Source organism: Genypterus blacodes, unplaced genomic scaffold, assembly GCF_046128005.1.
Source record: "Genypterus blacodes isolate CSIRO-AG114 ecotype Tasmania unplaced genomic scaffold, CSIRO-AGI_Gbla_v1 ptg000438l_1, whole genome shotgun sequence".
In the NCBI taxonomy this organism is placed as follows: Eukaryota; Metazoa; Chordata; class Actinopteri; order Ophidiiformes; family Ophidiidae; genus Genypterus; species Genypterus blacodes.
The window spans coordinates 3,738,555-3,762,500 of record NW_027467208.1 but is presented as its reverse complement, the minus strand read 5'-3'; the positions used below and the strand labels follow the sequence as shown (position 1 = coordinate 3,762,500).

General features: G+C 44.6%; 3 protein-coding genes and 4 non-coding genes across 7 annotated transcripts; 3 read left to right on the top strand and 4 right to left on the bottom strand.

The window, feature by feature from the left end:
* Positions 1–133: 133 nt before the first annotated feature.
* On the bottom strand, positions 134–15,212 carry dennd3a (DENN/MADD domain containing 3a). The gene is made up of 30 exons (XM_076139488.1): positions 15,031–15,212; positions 12,919–13,015; positions 12,645–12,800; positions 12,381–12,516; positions 11,860–11,975; positions 11,627–11,751; positions 11,441–11,552; positions 11,216–11,335; positions 10,993–11,091; positions 10,781–10,900; positions 10,247–10,362; positions 9,997–10,152; positions 9,734–9,830; positions 9,550–9,656; positions 9,194–9,399; positions 8,942–9,101; positions 8,559–8,715; positions 8,165–8,387; positions 6,931–7,010; positions 6,657–6,836; positions 6,389–6,559; positions 5,823–5,952; positions 5,398–5,505; positions 4,095–4,192; positions 3,016–3,170; positions 2,825–2,891; positions 2,621–2,693; positions 2,360–2,478; positions 2,098–2,235; positions 134–2,018 (listed from the first exon to the last, which is right to left on the bottom strand). Exons 2-30 carry the CDS (start codon positions 12,997–12,999, stop codon positions 1,824–1,826), a joined length of 3,801 nt encoding a protein of 1,266 aa, XP_075995603.1. The 5' UTR covers positions 13,000–13,015; positions 15,031–15,212; the 3' UTR covers positions 134–1,823.
* Positions 15,213–15,457: 245 nt separating this feature from the next.
* Positions 15,458–15,530, bottom strand: trnav-aac (transfer RNA valine (anticodon AAC)). Its single transcript has one exon. It is a non-coding gene; the product is annotated as a tRNA-Val (tRNA).
* Positions 15,531–15,808: 278 nt separating this feature from the next.
* Positions 15,809–15,880, top strand: trnah-gug (transfer RNA histidin (anticodon GUG)). Its single transcript has one exon. It is a non-coding gene; the product is annotated as a tRNA-His (tRNA).
* Positions 15,881–16,067: 187 nt separating this feature from the next.
* Positions 16,068–16,140, bottom strand: trnav-aac (transfer RNA valine (anticodon AAC)). The gene has a single exon. It is a non-coding gene; the product is annotated as a tRNA-Val (tRNA).
* A 97-nt stretch (positions 16,141–16,237) lies between these two features.
* On the top strand, positions 16,238–16,310 carry trnav-cac (transfer RNA valine (anticodon CAC)). The gene has a single exon. It is a non-coding gene; the product is annotated as a tRNA-Val (tRNA).
* Positions 16,311–17,068: 758 nt separating this feature from the next.
* On the bottom strand, positions 17,069–20,402 carry gmnn (geminin DNA replication inhibitor). Its single transcript, XM_076139112.1, has 7 exons — positions 19,965–20,402; positions 19,511–19,570; positions 18,910–19,011; positions 18,639–18,792; positions 18,438–18,520; positions 17,985–18,095; positions 17,069–17,670 (listed from the first exon to the last, which is right to left on the bottom strand). The coding sequence occupies exons 2-7, from the start codon at positions 19,559–19,561 to the stop codon at positions 17,488–17,490; spliced, it is 684 nt and encodes a 227-aa protein (XP_075995227.1). The 5' UTR covers positions 19,562–19,570; positions 19,965–20,402; the 3' UTR covers positions 17,069–17,487.
* Positions 20,403–20,428: 26 nt separating this feature from the next.
* cunh6orf62 (chromosome unknown C6orf62 homolog) lies at positions 20,429–23,944 on the top strand. The gene is made up of 5 exons (XM_076139111.1): positions 20,429–21,972; positions 22,124–22,300; positions 22,381–22,506; positions 22,639–22,773; positions 22,901–23,944. Exons 1-5 carry the CDS (start codon positions 21,844–21,846, stop codon positions 23,024–23,026), a joined length of 693 nt encoding a protein of 230 aa, XP_075995226.1. The 5' UTR covers positions 20,429–21,843; the 3' UTR covers positions 23,027–23,944.
* Positions 23,945–23,946: the final 2 nt, after the last annotated feature.

Genomic DNA, 23,946 nt, shown 5'->3' with positions numbered 1-23,946 from the left:
CGGCTGAATGTTTGTGTCCAGTTTGGAGGCGATTTCTAGGAAAGGTGCTTGTTGTGTTGACATACAAACATAAACACATACACAAACATACTAACCAATTATAGTATAAAAGCAAAATAATACAATAGATGGATTAGTGTTTGCACTGTACAATTTTATTTTGTACATTTGTCGTAAAAATTCAAAAACATCTGTTCACAAAATTCTAGAGGGTTGGGTTTGTAAATGTAATAGGTATAATTCTTGTTTGTTTTCGGTCTTTAAATCATCCAGAAATTCTGTAAAAAACCTTCAGCCATTTGCAAACAGGCCGACATCAAGATCAGCTCCACAAATTGAGCCAATATCAAATAGATATTTCCCAACTTAGCACATTTATTCAAAGTCAGTTCTTCATCTGTTGGATACAATAATGTTTCCATGCCAAAGACTTTAAGATAAGTTATATTTATTAGTTATATGACTTGAACCCTGCTTTGGTTAGAAACTAGACACTTTGTTCTGGTGGTTAAAATGAGAAAATAATGTTAAAGGTCTAGAGGACAGAATATAATGTCCTAAAGAATAAGTAAAAACAAACAGTCTAAGCACCTTAAACGCATAAATAGTTTGGTTATTTGTTTAATTTGCAAAAGGAATGTGTGTATAATAAATGCATGGATCAGTTGTTTGTCATTTATAAATACATTATTAGACATGGAACTGTTTGACCCTGGGTTGATATCATCTCCAAACACTGTTTAAGTTTCCCCTGATAATGGATTTCTAAACATCCATAACTCAGATGTGAGCTTATTGATCAAGTCTCATGTTCCACATTCACAGAAAGTTGGAGATGAAATGTTTATGAAAATGGAAAGAAACTGAATAAAATAACCTTTGTATGTTCTCACATATGAAGGATCCGGATTAATGCCGATATTCAGTCTGTATTAGTTACTTATTGCCACTGAATCAATTATAATACTAGTGAAGTATTTCCTACAGAATATCAATGTCTTTAGTTCATAAATATGTACATTTCCATGTTTAATGCATTTAATGCAAGTAAAAGTCTTTACTAGGCTTGACACGTCTTAGTAAATGCAGCGAAAGGTCAACTGTGACAGAAACTTAAAAAAGGTAAATAAATAGAGAAGTAAAGAAACTTCCCACACTGAGGTAAGCATCCTGTAAAGATAAACAACAATATGAAACTGAAAGCCCATGTGTGGTTTTGTCACTGGCAGATTCCAGTCGTTTCCATGGTTGCGGCATGTCACGAGTTTGTGTCAAGCTCACATTTGATCATAATGTCCATTGTCTCTCCTGTTTCTCCCAGGAGCAGACGGTCCAGTAGATTGAAAATGAAACAGATGTTACATAGAATCCCTGCGTAACAATGGTTTGTGGAAGCTTCGGTTCAAAAAGGACAGAGTGTTAAATAAGAAACGGGCCGCAGGAGTAAAATGTAAACATGCAGCATAAAGAATCGTTGGTTAATGCAAAACAGAAGCACCTGCAGCAGAAGCTACAGTGAAACTTGGACTTTTCATATTCATCTATTCAGTCTTTTCCAAAACTATGTATAATTACTGTTAGAGTTCCATTATTGAGGCTTCATGTAAATAATAATCCAACTCTTCCTTCATATGAGAGCCATAAGTTCATATTTCTGTGATGGTACCCAGAAGTGGATCCTGCGTCCATCTCCCCCGTGGGCCTGGGACACCACAGGGTCCATTACCGGGCCACAGGCAGCCCCCTGTGCAGTTTTAATGGATGGCTCATGGCTAAAATCCCACCATTTGTCCTCTCCAGCTAGCCGGCTTCGCCCCCCGTGGCTACTCCACCTTCCAGATGGCGATCTTCCCATCGTGTTTGGCGCCGCCGCTGAGGACGTAGCGATCCTCGGCAGAGCACAGCGCCATCACCTTGTCGTTGTGGCCGTGGAGCTCTTTCAGAACCAGGTGGTGCTCAATGTCCAGGATGTAAATCTTCCCTTTGGTTGAACTGCGGCCGACTCCGCCCACCCACACCTAAGAGAGACAATGTGAAAGGTTGAAGCTTGTACATGTGTGTTTGCCTGGACCTGTGTATCTGTAGCTGTGTATTTACCTGGTTTTTAACTTTTATCATGCAGTAACATCCCGCACAGTCCTGCAGTGCCACACGCTGGAACGGTTTGGTAGTGTCCTTTAGTTGCCAAACACACACTTCCCCCGAGTCTATACACACACTCCACAGCTCCTCCCTCTACACACACAAACAAACCACAAGCAAAGACATGCCCAGGGTCACAAACAAATACAAGTCATATGATCCACCAATGCATAGAGAGTAACAGACAAACATTAGTGTGTGTGTGTGTGTGTGTTACCTCTGGTATCAGCAGTACAGAGCTGAAGGTAGTGCTGGATCCTTTTTGTTGCTCAGGCAGACTCAGGCGGTGTTTCATTGAACCATTCCTCCAAACCTCCATTATACAGTCCCTGGAGCCTAAAGAGAGAGAGAGCAAGAGAGAGCAAAGGAGAGAGAGAGAGAGAGAGAGAGAGAGAGAGAGAGAGAGAGAGAGATTATGTTGCTTTTGCATCTTCCTCACTTTCTCACTTTAATGCTGATGTGTGTGTGTCAGACTTACAGCACCACAGCGTTCCGTTGCAGCTGTAAACAGAATGCAGAGAATCGCAGGACAGACGAAAGTGCTTCTTCACCTGAGGTCAAAATAATGAAATATATGAATATTCAAGAAGCTGAAAGAGGCAAACATCTAAAAGGAGGAGTTTCATAACACATGAAAACATTGTTACACTGTAAACCACTGTGTGTGTTGTTTCAAACTGACCTGTAGTGTGGAGACTTCCCACACCATGACGGTTCCCTCTGTACTGCAGGAGTACGCCACCTTCTGGCTGAAGAACACATTACACAAGATGGAAAGTTAAGAAAGTTAGCAGAAATGATTGCAGCAAATGAGCCAGTTTGTTCTTGAGTGGCCCCATTCAATGACAATTTGTATATGTGTGTGTGCGTTACCTGTATTTGTCTGTGCCAAGTGCCAGTCCGGTGACCTCCACCCTGTGCTCGGTGAGCTGTCTGTTACACACCATGGCCACCATGCTGATGATGTAGATGACAGAGTCCTCAGAGCCCATCCACACTTGGTCCTTGTCCACTCTCAGCATACAGTTCTACAAACACAGTGAGAGGTTCATCAGGTGGGTCAGACATGAGTGATACCGATACAGGAAAGAGAAAGACAAAAACTATTTTTTAAGCACAAGCTGAAAGTCGGCAAAAAAACAAAAGGTCATGTGCGAGTCAAATCATGTGCAATGCATGCTTTCTCCGCTAGATGTCAGAATTGTTCCAAATATGCTTCAATACTCAGTGACTGCACACTTTAATATGGCCAGTAAAGCTGATGGGTGCAGTGGTGAACTTGACATAACTCACTTCTCAGTCTGGACTTAAATCAGTTGTCATGGCATAAAACTGTCATAAGAGTGCAGGCCCAAAGGATTGAGACAATTATTACGGTGGTGAGGCTCTCACACACACACACACACACACACACACACACACACACACACACACACACACACACACACACACACACACACACACACACACACACACACACACACACACACACACACACACACACACAGATAACACATTTCATGTGACTGTGACCTGCATGCTTGGAGTAGAGGTCAGTGAACAGTCAATCATTTGAAGAGCCTTAAAACTTTGCACACATAAATAAAGTCATAAATTCACCACATTCCCCTAACAGAGCTGCTGTAACGTCTAAACCTACAAAACTGAATGAAAAAAATGTGGATAAAGATATGACGCATGGGTTCAATATTGATCTGCTGATTGTTACGGTGATTTGAGGTTGAATATGTGACCGAGTGTTGAAAACGCATTTAACCATGAAGGACCTGCTGTGAAATCACTTTCACTACAGAAGTTTACATAGGAAAGTAAATAAACAAGATGCAAAAAGGGCATATGGTTGTACAAATAAGCACAATATCAGTTTGTGTGCATGTGGAGGAACTGTGAGCTGATAGTGTGTATGTTGTCTGTGTGTGCTTTGTTTTTACCAGTTTTGCATTTCCAACTTGACAAGTGTGTGTGAGGGACCAGCTGGAGGCATCAAATACCATCACCTTCCCCGCGCTCACAGACACCCACAACTGACCTAGAAAACACACACACACATATACACTCAAATTCATTCTAAAGGTCCTCAGCAGATGACATCACCTCATATACATTCAAACGCATGAATAACACAGATGACTTTCATTACTGTTCTGGTCCCAAACACCGGCCCCTCCCTCCCTCACTCTGACTTCAAACTGACTAACGGTCACATTTCCTCCAACAAATTGTGTTGCTATTTAAAAGTGCGGCGAGCACTGGAGGAGGAGAGGGAGAGGTTCGGACAGAGAGGGGGAGGAGCTGGAGGTAGAAAGTGAGAAAAACCAGGAGGGAGAGAAGGGAGCGGGAGAGCTGGGAGTGAGCTGGCTACAGGCCAAAGATTCAATACAGTGACCTATATTCAGACCAGAGAGAGAGGGACAGAGAGAGAGAGAAGGGGGAAGAGAGAGAGAGAGAGAGAGAGAGAGAGAGAGAGAGAGAGAGGGATGAATAGACTGATTTGTTCTTTTCACCAACTGAAATCCAAAAGAGCTGACTGCTATGAAACACAACTGTACTCTGTATGTATGTGTGTGTTTATATTTATTTGTGTGTGTGTGTGTGCCAGGGTTCAGTCTGCCACTAGCCAGGCATCTAAGTGGTCACAGACGGTCTTTCCACTTGTGCCATGTTATTCCCTCTCCTCCTCCTCCTGACACACACACACAGACTCCACCAATCTGTCTGCCTCCATTTTCAAATCTGTGATTTAATTCCCTAAGTAGCCCTATAAACACTTGTTCTCATATCTATTCTGAGAGGTTTGAATCCTAAATAGATGCCTTCTTATCTCCACTTTGAAGTGTTTGCTTGAATGTTCACACACACAAAATCCTGTTGTTTTTGCAGGAGTAGGATGTCGTGTCAACAGGCTATCGCTCTGCTCTGTCAGCGATCCTGTACTTTTCCTTGATCCCTCAGCTCCCACTGGAAATAACAGCAGAGTTTCCTCCCAGTTTGTTTTTTTTGTCACACTCCATCTGGATTCTTTTAGTATTTTCACAGAATGGAGGCAACAGTCAAAAGGAGGAAGTGGTGTAAAGATCTCCATGAGTGTTCAGCTGCTGTATGACACATATTATCTGTCTCAACACACCTTCCACCCCCTCCTCCTGTGAGCCAGTGTGAGGCAATGACAGAAAGAACAGAAAGTAACCCAGTTATGGAGGAATATCGTGTGGATACAGGAACGTCTTTGTGTACCTGGTGTGTACAGGAGCACATCCACAGCTTGCGGGGCGGCGAGCTCCAGGGAAGGGTTAATTTTGTGCTTCAGCGTGTCTGCTGTTGTCTTAGGAACCATCATCGGCACTAGATACACAAACACACACACACACAGGTCTCTGTTATAGAGAGATAACTAACCTTTCCAAGGTGATGAATGCAGGCAGAAACACTCATTAAAACCCTCGGGTACATTCTAATGACACATCCTGCACACGAGGACGCTTTAATGTTTCCAACTAAAGTGCCACTTATCTGCTAACTGCAACCAAATGTCAAAACCATTCACCCGAAACTGTGAACAGGCGGCATTAGAACCACTGTAGATGGGAAAACGAAAAAGTAGAATGATAATAATAATAATAATAATAATTATAATAATAATAATACCAATCATAACCTACCTTCCATCTTGATCCGGTCAAAGTGAGCTAGTTTAGACGCAGCATAGATGGCCTTGTTGCTCTGCAGGCTGCCTACTACTGCGTCCATGAGCAAGGCATTGGTCAGAGCCTGCTGCATGTACTGGGGGTCCTTGAGGAAAAAGACAAACGCACTAAATAAAAAGGCTTAAACCTGGACGAAGAATGAAGCACAACATCTAAAAGGATTGAGGGAGTACAAAAGAAATGAAAGAGGAAGGGAGAACTTGAGAAAAGAGGAGAATGAGACACTAAAGATGTTTAAGTTGAATCACCTGGGGAGACAAAAGCCCCTGTCTTTGTCTTTGTGCGTGTTTGTGTGTGTGTGTGTGTGTGTGTGTGTGTGTTTATGGTCATCCTTTGCTCATGGAATGCAAACCACACCCACCACCATCACTGAGATTCACAAAGACTGGAATGCACACACATACGCACACACACTCTTGGATCAGTCACTGTATATGTGTAACTCATAATGACACATACACACACACATACACACACACTCACACACATACTTCCTCTCTCTCTCTCCGTGACAGCTTTACCTTGTGCTGGTCGGCCATGTTGCGTCCGGCCCACATCTCTTTGACCATGAGGTTCCAGAGTTCGGTCTCCGTTTTCAGATTGGCCTCAAACGCCTCCTTCTTCCCCCGAACCCGCAGCTTCAGACTGGGAATCCGCAGCAGCAGGAAGGGAGCCGAGGTCACCTTCACCTCCTGAGTGGCAAGGGGGTCACGTTACAAAACAGAAAACGTGAAAATATGAGGACGGAAGGTCAGAGGAGATGTAAGAGACATGGAGTATTGGTCTCACCTCTATATCTCTGTATTGTGCCACATCGACGTATCCCGGTCGCCCGTCTGTGAGCAGGAAGAGCCGGCGCTGAGTCATGGCAATCTTCCCCACGCCGCGGCTCGTCTTCACCGAGGAGGAGAGCTTGAAGACACACTCGCTGGGCTCAATGTGCTCCAGGACAGACGCAGGAAGACACACCTGAAGATTTCAAATAGATTGATGAAATAAACACACCATTTACCACGATCAGAGTGATTGATATAGGAGTTTGTAACCGATCAGTCATACACACCTCCTGTGCCTCGGCCTCAGTCTCCTTCCAGATCGTGTAGAAAACTCGAAACAGATCCGGACCGACCTGCTTCTGGACACCTAAACAAATGATCAACATCTTAATCTTCATCCAGGCTGCTATTGATTTATGATAAAGACATAACGATGTGTTTGTTGTGACCTATGTTGAATGATTTACCTCATGTGGATTTACTATAAATGCAAATGCAATCATCTTATCAGTCTTATCTGAATCCTGACAGCCCTAATCATTAATCCTGTAACCCACCCACGCACACACACACTATACACACACTTCTGAGAACTGAGTGGGTTCCTTTAATTTCCCCCTTTCCCAGAAGCTTTCCTGGCATCATTGCTGCACAGAGTGAGCAGTTACAGCACGACAACAATAACTAAATACAGTCAAAGTCTGTGACCACTCCCTCACACACGCACACACACGCCCAGCCATTAATTAGCAACAGCTCTCTCTCTCTCTCTCTCTCAACTGGAGCATCTGGAACAGAAAGTCACAAAATAAAGTCGATGGACACCATAAATCCAGCATTTCGGTTTTTTGGCATCTCTTTTTCCAGAAACAGGACAAAACAGGAAAGGAAAACTTGATACGTTCTGGTTCCACCCATGCAGGAAAACCAGATCCTTGCTCAGGTTACACAAACTGGAGGTCGAGATAAGATGTCTCTCCAAACTTCCATCACATACTTTACCTTTGGCTAACACACACATAGTTTGGGAGTAAAATCACAACCCCTCTCTCTTATCTCTTCCTCAACATCCTCGAACAAAAATCTCTTTAAAACAAATTTTCCTTATTTGTCTCTCTGTAGCTCTTCCCTGGCATTCTAGGAATGTTGTCAGGCCATTGCAGCTCAGCCTGGCACTGCTTGCTGCTGGATGCTTGACGTGTTTATGATGTACAACGCAACGCTGATCCTACTGTGGAAGGGGGAAGCTTCACACGGCGTCGGCAAAATACTGAGAATGTAAATTAAATGAGGATAACTGGGAGTAATGACTTAAGAGAATGAAACGGAATTCAGAAACAGGGAATGACCCTGGACACACCACCCTGCAAGCTTTACTTTTCTCCAAGACGAAGTGGTAATGATTAACCTGAGGAGTGAATGTTTGCCAGGAAGGAGGGGTATGGCTGGTGACACAGTCCTTTCCTCTCATGGCTGAACACACACACAAATCACACATCTTCAGATGCACACACTACCTACCTACAGTTAGAGCCTCAAAGAGTCTTAGGATGGTCCCTTGATCTTTTACAATCCCAGACTCCTGCACACATGTCACAAACTCCTCCATGTGCATGTATTTTTTCGGCAGCTGAAAGCGCTTGATGGCACCTCCGTCGTGTTCGGTGCCATGCCGCGCTCGCTCCCTCTCCTGGTCCCTCTTGACCCGAGTGATGAGGCGCTTCAGTTCTGGCCGTTTGTCCGCCTGTGTAGCAAATTCCTATTCATCAGCACCCAAGCAAACATGCAGCACGCCTCAACGCTATGCAAGGGATTCAAAGTAAGCAGATAATATAACAGACGACTGCATTCCACATTCCAACGCCACAATAAAAGGCAAATTCCTTCTTATTTATGATTAGCAGACTCATCCAACCTGGGAGCGTTCAGCTTCTGGCAGGGAGTCCACCAGCGACTTGACCATCTGTGAGGGGAAGATATCAGAGTCTGTCTTATAGAGGCTCTGGAAGTCCTCCAAGGCATCCAGACGTCTGTTGGACACAGTGTTTACCAAACCACGCAAGTAGTGGTACCTGGACAGAGAGAGAGACAGAGAGACAGAGCGACAGAGGGACAGAGAGGACAGAGGGACAGAGGGACAGAGAGGACAGAGGGACAGAGGGACAGAGGGACAGAGGGACAGAGGGACAGAGGGACAGAGAGGACAGAGGGACAGAGGGACAGAGGGACAGAGAGGAGTATAAACACAAACAGTATTTTTGTATTCTTGTATTATTTTCCGTGTGGTCCTTTCAGTACCTGGCCAGCAGAGCAGAGTCCTCAGGTGGTGTCGCATTAATTGCCTTCCCCAGCGACGTCACCATGTCACAATAATAGTTCTGGACATGATGGTAGGCCAGAGGAGGCGGGAAGTCTGGGAGGCGGAACACTTTCACCACTTTCTGAGGGAGCTTCAAACCTGAATGAAGACAATTATATTAACTATTACTTGATTCATTTCCTTCAATCCAGCCATTCTGTCAGCCCCCCTTCCCCTGCATCGGTGCTGACCCATGTCAGGAGTCATCTTCCTGAGGGAGGCTGGTCTGTTGGGGTTTATGCCAGCCATCGTTTCATTGACAGGTACGTCCAGATTAGGCAGACTGGCTCCCAGCCTCCTGCTCAGCCTGTTCTCAGGGCTGGTGTAGATCCTGTAGCCAGTCTTTGAAAGGTCAGACATGGGAGGACGGCGAGGAGACTCTGTCATTGCACGATTCCTGCAGAAAAACATGAGGTGGATGAATTCATGCGTGTAACTTTGTTTCTCTGTGAAATCACTGGCCGCCCAAGCAAAGTACATACATTCATACATCTCCTCAGCCTTTGTGCCTCTGTCACACAGCTATGACATCATATCAGCATCATACCTGTGTGTTGCATGGGTGCGTGTGTTGAGCTCCATGCGGCTGAAGGCGTCCAGTTTCCTGTTCAGTCTGTCACGCAGGAATGAGTGGAAGATGTGTGTTTCTAATACCTGGAGACACATACAGTATGATATATGAATACTGTACATGCAGCACAGGTGGTCACAAGGTGTGTGTGTGTGTGTACCTTTTTGTAAAATGGCTGGTCTGCAGGCTCCCTCGTCCTCAGAAACTCCTCACTGTTAAAAACTCTGTGTTCATGGTTTAGGAAGTCCTGGACTCCTCTGATAGTGGGACAGAGAAAGAATGAGACACAGATAAGCTAGAAGATACTGAGAAGGAATGCCCCAAAGTATGCACACGCACACGCACACGCACACACACACACACACACACACACACACACACACACACACACACACACACACACACACACACACACACACACACCTAAAGATATTGACTACTAGTTCCAGGCTGATGTTTTGTATCTGCGTGTTGAGACGTTTCTGCCATTCCCTTCGTTGGTACAGCGCCTCATTGGCGTCGGTGCCTGATCTGAGGTGACACAGCTCCAAGTCATAGTTCAGCTGGAGACACTCTGCCCTGGACAGACAAAGGGACAAGTACGCGTCTGTCACATCTCTGAGCAACTTCAAAAATGTTCAGATTTCTACTTGTTGCTGTGTGCGTGTGTAACCTTGAGATGAAGCTCTCAGCTGCAGCCAGAGGGAAAGCTGGTAAGTCAACAGTTTCAGACCATGACGTCTCAATGATGCCTTCATCTATATTCACCAAGATTAGGTCCTCTGTCTCCTATATGGGCACACACAAGCACACACACACATATGCAAGTATTGTCGATACAGTGAGAGCCAGTCATTATAACACAGCTGAACAGAGCAGTGCTTTCAGCTGAACAGACTGCTACTGTTTCATATTCTGAATAAAACATCGCCACTGCGTCTGAATGTAGATGAATAAACCGTTATTGTTAATGGGCAAGTTCAGTTGGGACAAAGGACAAAAAGGCGTGTCAGGCCTTTAGACAATACCAAATGTGATCTGAGAATGTGGACCAATGTGCCGTGACTGATAACAGAAACTGATTCATTACCATACTACAGCCAACATGAGACTTCAGACTGTAGAGACCCAAGAGTTTGCTCGTCTCACAACAGATATATCAACATAATGACATAATAAATCACAGAAGACGACGATGTGTACTTACTGCAGCGACCTCCTCGATGTGACTGATGTGACAGCCCATCAAAAAAGCTGTGGGAGCCATGAGGAAGTCCAGCATTCCACTAGACAGGACGGGAACATAGGGATGCTGCCAGGACAGAGGCTGCAGAGATGGAAGAAGAAAAATGAAGTCACACACACACACACATATACACAGACACAGGTCAAGAGGAGGAACAATTCGTTTACACTGACCTGCAGGTACAGCAACAGACTCTCTGCAACCAGAGTGAGTCTGGCCCAGTCGGCCGAGAAGAAGACCAGCCTCTGTTCTAGGAGGACAGAGGACAGCACCTAAACAGAGAGAGAGAGAGACTCTAATCATTTTAAATCATTTGGAAAATGTGTTTTACATCACTTTATCCCCCGTCCTTGCCTCGCTGTAACATGCTATACTAGGGTCTGTGCTGTAATCTACCTGCAGCAGTGTTGTGTGTGTGAAGCAGAGGAAAGGCAGATGCAGGTCCATATCGATAACAGGTCTGTCTGGATCCTCCCTGGACGGAAGGACCACGTGGAGGGGACGGAGGCTGAAAGACTATCACAACACACACAATGTACATTAACGCACTGATCTATGAGGGAGGGGAGGGCAGATGTAGATGTAGACAAGAGGGGGGGTCAAAGAAAAGCAGGGACCGACCACGTGTAGCTGTCCAGGAGGAGGTAAAGGCACCAGCGACAGTTTGGCGGAAAATTCCTTGATCGTCTCCTCGAAGTCGGCCTGTCTGACTAAACGCAACTGGACCAGGAGACTGAGGGAAGGAGAGGAGGTGTATGAAGCATAGAAGACGTGACCAAGTAACCTTTAAGCTGCAGACATTATTACCATGACAGGCAGTCCCTCAAAGCATTGTAGTATGGAAACTTGGAGATGACACAGATAGCAAAGGGTGTGAAGAGTCGCGACTTGGACGAATTCCACCTATGGCCGTTCTGCCCTTCTTGACAGGCCTGATGTCACAGACAGACAATAAGATGCCACAGTGAACACACACGTATCATCTTTCAACAAAGACAATGTGTGTACCAACTCTATCCCAAGTGTGTGTCTCTCTTTACCTGCACAGCTCTGTCGTACTGCACTACAACTCCATGCGTTCGGTTCCCAAACATGTCAGTAAAAACCAGGAAGTGGTAGCGGTCTTCTCTCTGCTCGGTGGCAAACTGAAGACCACCTGGCATAATATACAGTATCATGTTAAAGAGTAAGGAAACAACAATCCAGTGTAGTTTGGGGTTTTGATGTGTTTGATAGGGTTGACCAACAGCAAAACAAATCTGGGATCTGGGCTTTTGTTGCCATGATGCCAGGCAAATCAGATAAGGATCTGTGGCAGCAATAACACAGCCAGATAGTAATCCATCACCCCAGGGTGCTATTCAACCAGACCACTGGCAATCACAGCTGGGGCATGTCAAGTCATGAAAGCACTAGTTCTCAGAATAAGCACGATCTTGCTGGAAATATGAATGAGCAATAAAGAACAGAGGTGTTGATGTTATCAAAGTAACTGAATCCTGAGTTTGCCATGGAAACAGATTTGTATAATGGGTCGAGTATTCCTTTGAAAACACTTTACCAGGGAAACAAAGCTGTGGCAAAGCGATGAGGTCCAGGTCCTTTGGAACGCTGATGTCCTCCGTCGCTGAGGCCACTTCAGCGCGATTGGCCGTCTCTCCATTAGTCAGAGACTCCGCAGCACGATCTCGCCTTTTCTGCAAACAAAACAAACACCAGCACTTCATTTCTGACACAAAGATGCTGCCTGCTGAATTCACCTTTTGATTGGACCAACAATACTTTCACTCTTTTTTTAGAATTGAATATGAAATAGATATTATACCTTCTTAATAAAGCTCTTCCTCCTCTGGACACGACTAAACGCTGGACCAATCGCCTGACTGGAGTTGGTCTCCTTGGAAACAAAGGGCGGGGCATGGACCTGCAGTAACTCCGCCTCCAGTACCGGGAGGTCGTTCAGTTTATTCTGCTGATGGAGCTGAGACACATTTGGGAAATACAGATTCACGATTGACACATAAAAATCAATTCAAACATCTTATAGAATACACATGTCTGCCTCTCTGCGTGTGTGTGTGTGTGTACAGCACGTGTACCTGGTATATATCTCGCAGCTTATCACTGGAGGCCCCCACCACCACACACGCCTCCAGCAGTCCAGACGGAAGCTCCGCCATTGCATTCAAAGCCGCTCTGGTGGGATGAGATGATACAGTTTCAGAGTATAGAGAACATCATTTCATATAACCTGAGAGTTTGGCAGAAGGAAGGAGCTGCCGTGGGAGATTTCTAAACCAGATGCAGGTGACGAACAACAGTAGAGCCTCTTGATGGGTGCAGTAAGTGGGGCTGATTGGATTATGTTGGTGTGTAATGACAGCACAAGGTCCTGTCATTTTATTTATGAGACATACCATCGACTTCATAAAACCAGGCAGGATCACAGACAACCACACACACACACACACACACACACACGCACACTTCTCTTCCCGTTACCTCTTCCAGCTGCACAGGGAAACTCTCACACACACGCAAATCAGTTTCATGTGGTGCAAGCACAAAGGAGCAAACACTGCTGTAAAGTTCAGAGTTGCGCGCGCGCACACACACACACACACACACACACACACACACACACACACACACACACACACACACACACACACACACACACACACACACACACACACACACACACACACACACACACACACACACACACACACACACAGATTCAGTGGATGTTGAGGTCTGGTCGCTGGTACAGAGTTAAGAGTGAAAGAGGGAAACACTTAAACCTCAGTTTGGTCAGAGTGTCAAAAGAAGAGGAAACAATCAGAAATCTGTAAACCACTTCACTTTAACACTTTGGTCTTCATCGTCATCTTCAATATTATAACTGGAGACATATTTGGTCGGGTGATGGGGAACATCTCCATCTGTATCCATCTCTGTCCAACTCATGAACAATCATCTGGCTTCCATTAGTAACAGCTACAGGCGAAAGTCAAGGTACTGCACACTTTTATTGCTTTTGTAAACCCCCTGCCCTCCTTTGAGAGTTCTAACTCTCTGCCTCCCTTCCCCTTACTGTTATCTGTTGCTTTCTCTTCTCTTCTCTTCTTGCCCCTCACTTTCATTTTGTTGTATCTTTCACCATGTTTATTTGTTCTGCCTTCTTTGCTCTTTACCTTTGACACAGCTCCTCTCCCTCTCTCTTCATCTCCCTTTGGGGCATTCAACCCTGTGACTAACTACCCTGCTGTGTCACAAAAGCAAGCGCACACTCTAGTGATTCGTTCCCTGACATCTCTCCAATCCAACTGCCCCCTAACAACACACACACACACACACACACACAATCCACATCCTGAATGAGAATGACACCCAGAATGAATGACAAAAAGAACTAAAAAAAACCAATCAAGAATCAACTTGAAAAACAACACAGGCGGTATCTCGTGTGAGCTGAGTGGAGTTTCGCGTTGTAGTTTTGAAGAAGCGGACCTGGAGGCTGTCGAGGAGCTTTAAAAACAAGTTTGACCTCATATCTTCCTGACAGGAAGCTCTTTTAATGAAGCTAGCAACAGGTTCCCAATTTCACCAAGTGGTTGGGTCAGTTCCTCCTGGAAGAAGTGTGCTTTCCCAAAGTGAAAGTGGTTAGGAGAAGTTCATTGTTTCTATGGAGCAGTGCCATGTTGACATACTAATCACAAGCCAAATTTAAGAGAGGAGCTGTGTGTTCACGAGTGTTAACTGTGCTTTGCTTCAAATGAGACCACGCACTTAAGAGTCTAGGCTGTTTCTCATGCATGTCTTGTATCCCCCTCATGATGTGTGTGTGTGACAAAGACTACAAGCTGTGATGTCACTGCTTTAATTCAATTTTTAAAAGGTTTTTGGCGTTTTGACGGGCGGGTAGAAAAGAACTTGACATGTTGTTCATGTACGGAGCAGAATGTACAATGGAAATCAGAACAATATTACATTAAATATAGCCGCTTATAAGCGTCGGTATACATTACGTGTATAACCACACTCACCAACAAAAACAAACAATAAACAATAAACCTAAAACATAACAACGACAAATGAATCCACAACTTCAACACACATAACTTGTCAATAAAACAACCGACCGGGGAACGCCAGGAGCAAACAAGTGAGACTGAACAACAGCAGAAATGGTTAAAAGTCAGACTAACCTTAAATTACTCGATCGATCATTTCAGAGCGTCAGACGGTGGAGTTACGCCGACAAGAAGTCACCAATCTGCTCAGCAACGTAGCAGCAGAGACTTGTTACTGCGCTGTGATTCAACGCTGACACACACACGCAGAGGAGTGAGTGTGAGGTTTACCGCCGGTTTCTGTCAAAATGTCAATCTCCTCCGTGCCACGTTCACCTCAACCTCCTGTAGCACCAATTTCAAAATAAAAGCTTTTTGGTGTAAGGTTAATGGTGAGAGGTGAAGAGTGTGAGACTGCCATCTACCGCATACAGTATGTGTCAAGTTAAGTCGTACAAATTGCACACAACTAATATCTTAACAATATTTTGGCACCATGGTGAATTTAAGCTGGAAGGGAAAGGCTGATGGTTTGTTTTCGAGTGTTACAAAGCATAACAAATGTTTCCGCCCGGTCTCGAACCGGGGACCTTTCGCGTGTTAGGCGAACGTGATAACCACTACACTACGGAAACTGATATATGTCGCCGTCACCAACGATATTCTCGGTAATTGTCCATATGGTGTGTGTTCATTTGGACAGCATGGTGACATGAAAACCACTTGTACAAGTTACCGTAGGTTTATAGAGTGATAAATACAAACTTATTTCAAAAGGATGTTGAGTAATGAGGTTCATGACAATTAGAAACCCACTGCTATGATTAACATGTAATACTAATCGTGCATCGCAAGAGCTCAAATGAAGTGTCAAAATTGGGTTCTATCCACTACTGAGCGCTCTTATTCACAAGCCGTGATCGTATAGTGGTTAGTACTCTGCGTTGTGGCCGCAGCAACCCCGGTTCGAATCCGGGTCACGGCACTTTTACCCACCTCATCATAATTTATGTCATGTTGAGACAAAATGATAAATGGTCAAATTAACCCTTTAAACTACTACATGTGTAATTACGAATTGCAACTACTAACCTCTAGATGGCCTCATTGTACAGAGTATTTTAGCACATCGTTCTTCTCGAGACTTATCTGACCAATGGGGTGGGCAAAATTGTTTCCGCCCGGTCTCGAACCGGGGACCTTTCGCGTGTTAGGCGAACGTGATAACCACTACACTACGGAAACACACAACGTCCAGTAGGTGTAATGATATTTCGTTAAGCTGTTGGCCGTTTACCTCGAACTTGAGAGATGTTGTTAATTTGTATGGTAGGTCATGTAGGTTTCCGTAGTGTAGTGGTTATCACGTTCGCCTCACACGCGAAAGGTCCCCGGTTCGAGACCGGGCGGAAACATAGTTTTCCATTTCGTTGCACATATTTCAGTCATGTACCATTTAAAATGGAAGAACCGTTACGTGGGATTCATATATGTTCATTGTTCACATTATCCAAACAGTCTTGCACTCCGGCAGCATCATAATGCACAACACCGTGCACCCACAGAGTGGGATTCAGTTTACCAGAAAAGGTAACAGGGACTTGCTCAACTTCTTACTTAAGGGGTTTGCAAGTAGATTGAATGTTCCAGCTTGAACACAAGCCAGCTGAACATTTACTGGGTGAAAACTAACAGTCCCTCGTAATGACCTCCCGTTTTACATGCACCTTTTATCCTCTGGGGTCAATTGGACCCCAAATTGTTTGACTGTTATCTAAAGCATATAGTGTAAATTTTCAATTATTTTTGTGTCACACCTTTAGTCTGACTCCAGTCCAACGCATCACCACAAATGTTTCCATTAATTTTGGAACTTTTAGGGACAAAAGGCCTTGTTTACATAAAATATACCCTTTGAGTTTAAAAAATAATTTTTTTGAAATATTTGACATGATCTTTACTATTTGACATGAACCGTAATGGAATATGTCAAAGATAAGTGCCGGAACGTCCCATTGCCAACCTCATTCAGTTTCCTGGAATGGTACTTATTCATACAGCTCCATTTCCAGTTCCACACCCCCCCCCCACCCCCAGAGTAGCTCTGCACCCCCCATAGGGGGTCACGCCCCCCCCCTCTTTGAGAACCACTTGGTTAAGGCAACCAGAGAAATGTCTTAATAAAGTGTTTATTTTTACAAAGCCATAATGCTTTATGTACACAAACTGCAATTTACAAACACTGTAAAAACACATTTTAAGTCACATCTAAAAGTGAAGGTGCACAGGGTCCATTTGACCAAATCAGGTTACAGTTACAGAGTAAGACACAGAACAGGTTTGGAACTTTAAATTGGCCATTGCTGTATTTTCTGGCCAAATGTCACTTGAAATAAAAATTAAAAAAACTCTTCAAAAGCTCAGAACAGTCTGATATTTAGGTATTCCACAATCAAGTAAACAAATAAAATCTTAGAAAAAGCTCTGGAAAGCAAATCCTACTTCAGTCCATCAGTACACTGGTTGGTATCTGCAGGTCAATCCTGCTTTCTGAATGTCTATACTGTGGTTCACACCAGGTCCAATGCTGGATCACTCGCTCTCGCTACACGCCGACCCCTCGTCACTATGTAGCGTCATTTCCCCCCTGTCGTCGTCTTCGTCGCTGTCTTCGTAATCATCGGCGGCGTCGTCATCATCATCATCATCATCCTCCGCATCGAGTGCGATCTCCCTCAGCTGCTCCAGATTGTCAGGAGTCTTCCCTGTCAGTCTCTGAAAGGAGAGAATTGGGTCTTTAGCCAAGTACCAAAACATGGATGTATTCAAGTTGTAGCAGTTTGCTCATCGCCAATTACCAACATGCACTTCAAAAGCAATTTGTAGAATACAATTCATTCTATCCTCCAGGTAGTATCAATCTAATACTGAACGTGGCCATTCTGCTGGGCATCATCACTTTACCCTTAGTATTGCTCATCACAGGGACAATAATGCATCTTAGGCTTGAAGGGTTACCAGAGTTGGAATAACTGAATAGTCTTTGTTGCTCAATACATAAATGCATTTCTCCTAAACCTATGGCTTACCTCAATCATGTCAGCCATGTATTGAACATGTTCTGCCAGCTCCTGCAGCTCTTCGTTCTCACTCTTTAGCTTCGTTATCTGCTCATCCTTGGCCTCGATGTCTTTATGCAACTGGAATAAAAGATGATGAATGGTTAGTGCGATTGCTGACAAAATCAAACCTGCAGTACAAAAGGGCAATCTGGTCTAACAAAGGGCCAATCAACGCTACAGAGAAGCCATTAATCTCAGGGTGGAGATGTTCCTCCCAAATTTCTACAGACAAGGCAGCCTTAACAGGATTACTGACCAAGTTGAGCTTGTCAACTAAAATTAACACAATTAAAAGGCCATTGTTTAAAATGCAATGCTAGCTGGACCGGGGCCAAGGGTTCAGGTTGATTATATCAGTGGGAGCGTGTGAACGGCTCAGCTGAGGACTAAACATTAGCAGATTCTTAGTGATTAACTCACCTTCTCGTTCTCCTGCAGAACATTGTACAGAGCCTTCCGTCGCTCCTCGGCCACTTCTTTCCAGTAAGCGGAGGGAGGCGTTTCTACAAACGGTAATTAAAAAGTTAAATGACTGGGTTCAAGTTGAGCCACAACAGCTTTAGATACATTTGTACAGTTTCAAGATTCACCTACTAACACCAATTACACATCCCTGCTTACCTTTGACCATAAGTTCATATGCTTCACTGGAGAAACCATCTGGCAAAAGCTGGGCTTCTTCCGTTTGTGTGGATTTGACTTCCACCTTCACCCTTTTTGACCCTCTAGGTTGCTCTGTGCTCCACTGTTTACGTTTGGGTATCACTTTTCCTGCCTGTGGAGAAAAGATAGTTTTAGGTTTGGAACACGTCATGGCCACAGATCTTCGTTGTCATTATGAAGTAGATTAGCTCGGATATAACAAAGCTACTTCTAAGACGTCACTGCATACCTGAGCTGACCGGCCCAGGTCTTTGTTGATGGTGGACGGCTGCAATAGCTGCAGGGTTTTCCTAGGGGGGCCCATTACTTTTTGAGAGGGTGCAAAAAAGCTCTGAAAAACCAAGGATCGCAGGGTTACCAAGGATCACATGTGGCAGATATGAACAGTGTAAACAGAAGTCAAGACTCAGGGGACAAGCAGTGACACACACTTCCCAGGTGTGTCTTGCGAAACAAGGCAGTCACATGGGAAATGCACAACAAGTGTTCTCACGTTCACGGTGTCCATTCACTAGGGCTTAGCATCACTTTGCACGCATTACTTTAGTTACACTGTCACCATGGGAGAGGGCACGGGCGAAATGGCGCAACTGCTGCACAGGCGTGGGAAAGGGGCCGGGCACACTAGACTGCAAACAAGACACCCTGGCCCACATTCGATCAGCCGTGGGAAAGAGTCTTTCTGAGGCTCATTATACAACACCTAACAAGTAAGGTTGGTCAATGTTTGGCCACAGCATGAGTACACGTGTTTCAGGCAGATCCGTCAATGATTGAGTTGGGGAGAATATACCGCATCAATGCTTGTTTTCAATCAAGACTTTACTCACCCCGAGGTTCTCTGAAGACTTCACTTGTTTTGGTTTGCCAGTAGAACTCATTTTGATCAACTAGAGAGAAGAAATGTGATAAGGAATCATTAACACTCAAGTTAAATTCAAACGTTATAAGAGCAGGTGTGGACAATACATCTTAATTACAGGGTTACAACTTTAAGCAAGTCTACAAAATGTTTACATCGGGAGATTTAGTACATTTATATCCGCGAAGGGGAGAAAACGTTAAGATTAGTTCATTTTGTGTCCATTTCAGTAACGAAGTAAGAAAGAGTACAAACGGTCAGCTGAGGCAGCTAAGGGCTAGCAGACGAGGTTACACGAAGCAAAATGTCTAATAGCTTAACTGAGATAAGCGTTAGTCGCCATACAACCGCACAGGATGACTTTCATGAAGAAATTGGGACAAATTAATACATAAAAGCTCGTTATTGCTCGACCAACTCACCTCGTTGTTTGGACTCCTTTTCTCTTCTTCTGAGGAACTCGCGCCAGGGACTTAAATACGCCCACTGGGTCACGTGGTTAAGGAGTGCGCGTGATTAAATTCCCACCCATTATTCGACTACAAGGCGGTGAATACACATATAGTAGCCAATACGGGAGGCGTAGGCGGAACCTTCCCGGAAGTGAACCTAACTCTTGAGTTTATATATTATATGATTATGTTGTGGTTAGGGTGATGATATGTAGCCTGAACGTATAACGAAACAACAGTAGCCGTGTAGTGAAAGTAGTGCCATTTATCGCCGTCACGTGACGGCAATCAATCAATCACAGAATTAATGTCGAGTTTCGGGTGGGGAAAAAAGTCACGCGCGCCACTCGGGACCCTTCTCCTTGTTCCTGTTGTTTTGTAGCTCATGTGGTCACGTGTCAGCACACGTCATGTCTTGTAGCTCGCTGCGCAGCCATTTTGAGGAGGCTGTTGATCGAACAGCTTGTGTGTGCCGTTATTAGCCGATCAAAACACAAAGAAAGCAAAGGGAAAAAACGTTGGACGCCACGTCGTTAAATATGGCCCCGCCAGGAGAGAGACCACGCCAAATGTCGACTGAAAGAACGGAGGATTTCCGCTGGATTGTCGATTTATCTTGACATGGCATGCGGCAGGGCGAGCCGGAGGTTGTGACGACGGAAGAAAAGAGAAGCACGAAGGAAAACAAGCGCAAACATCTCGAAACTTCCAAGAAGATTCCCTCTTACTTTCTCAATTCTGTGTTCGTCGTTGGTTAGCTATTAATTCGTCGTCGGAAGTTGTTGACTAGACGCGACTCGGGGGCGAATGATATCGAAGCTAAAAATGCTGAGCACAGGCAAAACAAGTTAAGTCAGTGAAGCCTGAAAAGTCTCCTGACTCGCGACAGCACTGGCAGCCACAGTGAAGCAGGTGGGAAAATGTAAACACGCAGAAAGATGACTGGACGATAGCTTTCCACCCCGCACACGGGCCTCAATTACGCCGGTCTGTCAGTTGATAAGATGTAGCTTTAGCGTCGGGTTCGCTACTAGCTAGTGTCGAAAGTGAATGCCTAGTTAGCTTGCTAGCTCACATTAGCTAGTGTGCTAAAAATACGCCCACAACCATGAGTATGAGTGGCAGCAGCAGCGCAGGCCCGGGGCCGGACGAGTGGCAGTAAAGAGTCAAGGAAATGTCAGGTTACTCTCCCAGTAGTCTTCGATGTTACCCGGTGCCAACATCTCCTGGCATCTGCATTTACCTGCCATGTTTGTCCGTCTCCCCGACCCGTCTGTAACACGCACGTAAAGGCCGTCAATACAGAGACATAAACATGGAGGAGGGATTCTGAAATGACCACAAATGTTAGGATATTTGTCTGTGTAATCCTCCAATTTCACTCGCAAACTTTAATTGCTGATATGGGTATTTACAGTAGCAACGTTTTCTGATCATTTCAGTTACATTTTTATCGGATAGTTTCAATCAAATTTGAGTTGTTCCTTTGTTGATCTCGTCGATGGCTGGTTGACGGACGTTCATTCGGCTCCTATTGGAAAGTCTTAAACATGGGTTTCTGAGTAAAGCAGAGATGAAGTCGTAGTTTGTGGATCATTCCCCTCATTAGCATTTGCCCTTTTACCAAAATTAAAATGGCTTAGTTGTGTTTTTGATTTGTTGAACTTTTTCAGTTGGTAGTTAGTAGTGGGTGTTTCACAGAGCTAGTGTTTAGAGTTGTTGGACGCGTTTGTCTCTGCAAAGGGTAGCCAGCTCCATCCTCTATCCCGGGGTTTTTTAAAACGCAGAAACTAGGGAGCGTAGTCCAAAATATTCTGCTCAGAGAAGAAACAACCGTCACAGTCCGACAATGGGGGACCCAACTTCGCGAAGAAATCACACACGGAATCGACTTCGAGCTCAGCTTCGGAAGAAAAGGGAATCTTTGGCTGATCAGTTTGACTTCAAGATTTATATAGCCTTCGTATTCAAAGACAAGGTTTGTCAGCATAATGGAAACATGCACTCATTACTGTCACTGCACTTTAGGAGTCTCAACACATTGCATAACTTTCTTCCAGCTTCTAGCAGTCAATGATCATACATCTGATTCCGTCGTGATGTAAAATTGTTGTTTTTTTTCATTGCAGAAAAAGAAGTCTGCACTTTTTGAGGTAGCTGAAGTTGTGCCTGTGATGACCAACAACTATGAAGAAAACATCCTACGAGGTGTGCGGGATTCCAGCTACTCTCTTGAGAGTTCCATAGATCTCCTGCAAAAAGATGTTGTGCAACTGCACGCTCCCCGTTACCAGTCGATGCGAAGGGTAAGTTTGGGAACGATGGAGGCAGAGCCGGCTGGAGCAGGCATCCTCTCATACACTCCTTTGTCCTCATGTCTTCCCAGGATGTGATTGGCTGCACACAGGAGATGGACTTCATCCTTTGGCCACGCAATGACATTGAGAAGATTGTCTGTCTGCTGTTCTCCAGATGGAAGGGGGCTGAGGACGAACCCTTCAGGCCTGTTCAGGTCAGAACCTGCCACCTTGTCAATGTCTATACTTGTTCTGAAGAATAACCGACTTTGCTAACATTCTCCAGTTTGGGACATCTGTTGTTGTAATAAATTAACAGGTTCACGTGTCAAACCTCTTGTCTACAGGCCAAGTTTGAATTTCATCATGGAGACTATGAGAAGCAGTGCTTGCATGCTTTGGGCAGAAAGGACAAGGCGGGTATGGTCATGAACAACCCAACTCAGTCTGTATTTCTCTTTATGGATAGACAGCACTTACAGGTGAGTTGGCACAATGAAAACATTACCACTTAGAGATGTTATGGCATTGTTAGCTGCTGTAGTTTTGTGAGGAGGTCTGAAAGCTTTTACCTCTGACTCTAACGCCCTCCGTCTGCCTCTCTTGCAGACTCCTAAAACAAAGGCCACAGTTTTCAAGTTGTGCAGCCTCTGCCTGTACTTGCCCCAGGACCAGCTGACCTGCTGGGGTGTGGGAGACGTCGAGGATCACCTCCGCCCATACATGCCTGATTAAGGCCTCCTCCTCTTCCTCCACCTAGACACATAGGGAAAACCCCTTCCCTTTCCTCCTGCCTAAGCCTTCAGAAGCAAATTGATCAACTCATCTCCACCCGTTTCCTTTTAATAGAATTGAACTTGTGCTTGGATCTCATTTTTTTTTGTTACCTGCTCGTTTCCCCTCCCTGACCTGAAGCAGATTCAGTTCCTCTCCTTTTCCCCCTTCCTCACGCCCCGTGTTTCTCCTCTTCTCTCTACCATTTTTGGATTAGTTCCCTGTTCTGTTGTTTTGCTCCCTCTTCATTCCCTCCTACTCACTCATCCATTTTTGTTTCTTTGAACCTGCACGAACATTGATTTTGAATGGTTGGTTGTTCTCTTGGAGCCACACTGTCAGCAGCACCGGTCATTGAAGGAACTCTTTATGTTGCATCAGAACAGGAACAAACGATACACAGGTCTTCACGGTGGTCCTCAGATGGACAAGTTTGATATCCTTGTTGTCATAAGAAAGGATTGTTAAAGCTTGTTTGTAATGTCGAGGGGGGAGTTAGAGCAACTTTACACAATCTTTTGACCAAGGACAGGTGTGAATAGGTGTTAAGACACCTTTTATAAGCAAAACTAACAAGATGAACAATATTGTCAAATCATTTGGTGTAGGTATTGCTTCTTATGGACCGCCTTAGTTTTGGTTGCTGGACTATTTTGTTTAAAGTTGATGTCACTTGCTTTCCTCTGAAACACGCTAGGCAGGCCTTTGCTAAAGTCAAGTGACGTGAAAGGCGTCGTACACAAACTGGAGATGTGGGTTAGTTGTGGAAGGCTGTTGTCACTGTTCATGCACTATTCATTTAAGCTACTGAAATCTGATGTTTTATGTTTTGTTTTATTTGGGATGTGGGCTGGTGAGAAACTGAAATGGCAAAAGACTTA

What these genes read in the sequence shown, in the direction of transcription:
- dennd3a (XM_076139488.1), bottom strand. Translation starts at nt 12,999, where the DNA reads ATGGCGGAGCTTCCGTCTGGACTGCTGGAGGCGTGTGTGGTGGTGGGG. An exon ending in CTCCTGGACAGCTACACGTG is followed by an intron (nt 11,336 to 11,440) that starts GTCGGTCCCTGC and finishes GTGTTGTGATAG; the next exon opens with TCTTTCAGCCTCCGTCCCCT. An exon ending in AAGTTGGAAATGCAAAACTG is followed by an intron (nt 3,171 to 4,094) that starts GTAAAAACAAAG and finishes CTGTGTTTGTAG; the next exon opens with AACTGTATGCTGAGAGTGGA.
- gmnn (XM_076139112.1), bottom strand. Translation starts at nt 19,561, where the DNA reads ATGAGTTCTACTGGCAAACCAAAACAAGTGAAGTCTTCAGAGAACCTC. An exon ending in TTCTGCAGGAGAACGAGAAG is followed by an intron (nt 18,096 to 18,437) that starts GTGAGTTAATCA and finishes CTTTTATTCCAG; the next exon opens with TTGCATAAAGACATCGAGGC. An exon ending in ACATGGCTGACATGATTGAG is followed by an intron (nt 17,671 to 17,984) that starts GTAAGCCATAGG and finishes CTCTCCTTTCAG; the next exon opens with AGACTGACAGGGAAGACTCC.
- cunh6orf62 (XM_076139111.1), top strand. Translation starts at nt 21,844, where the DNA reads ATGGGGGACCCAACTTCGCGAAGAAATCACACACGGAATCGACTTCGA. An exon ending in GTTACCAGTCGATGCGAAGG is followed by an intron (nt 22,301 to 22,380) that starts GTAAGTTTGGGA and finishes ATGTCTTCCCAG; the next exon opens with GATGTGATTGGCTGCACACA. An exon ending in TGGATAGACAGCACTTACAG is followed by an intron (nt 22,774 to 22,900) that starts GTGAGTTGGCAC and finishes CCTCTCTTGCAG; the next exon opens with ACTCCTAAAACAAAGGCCAC.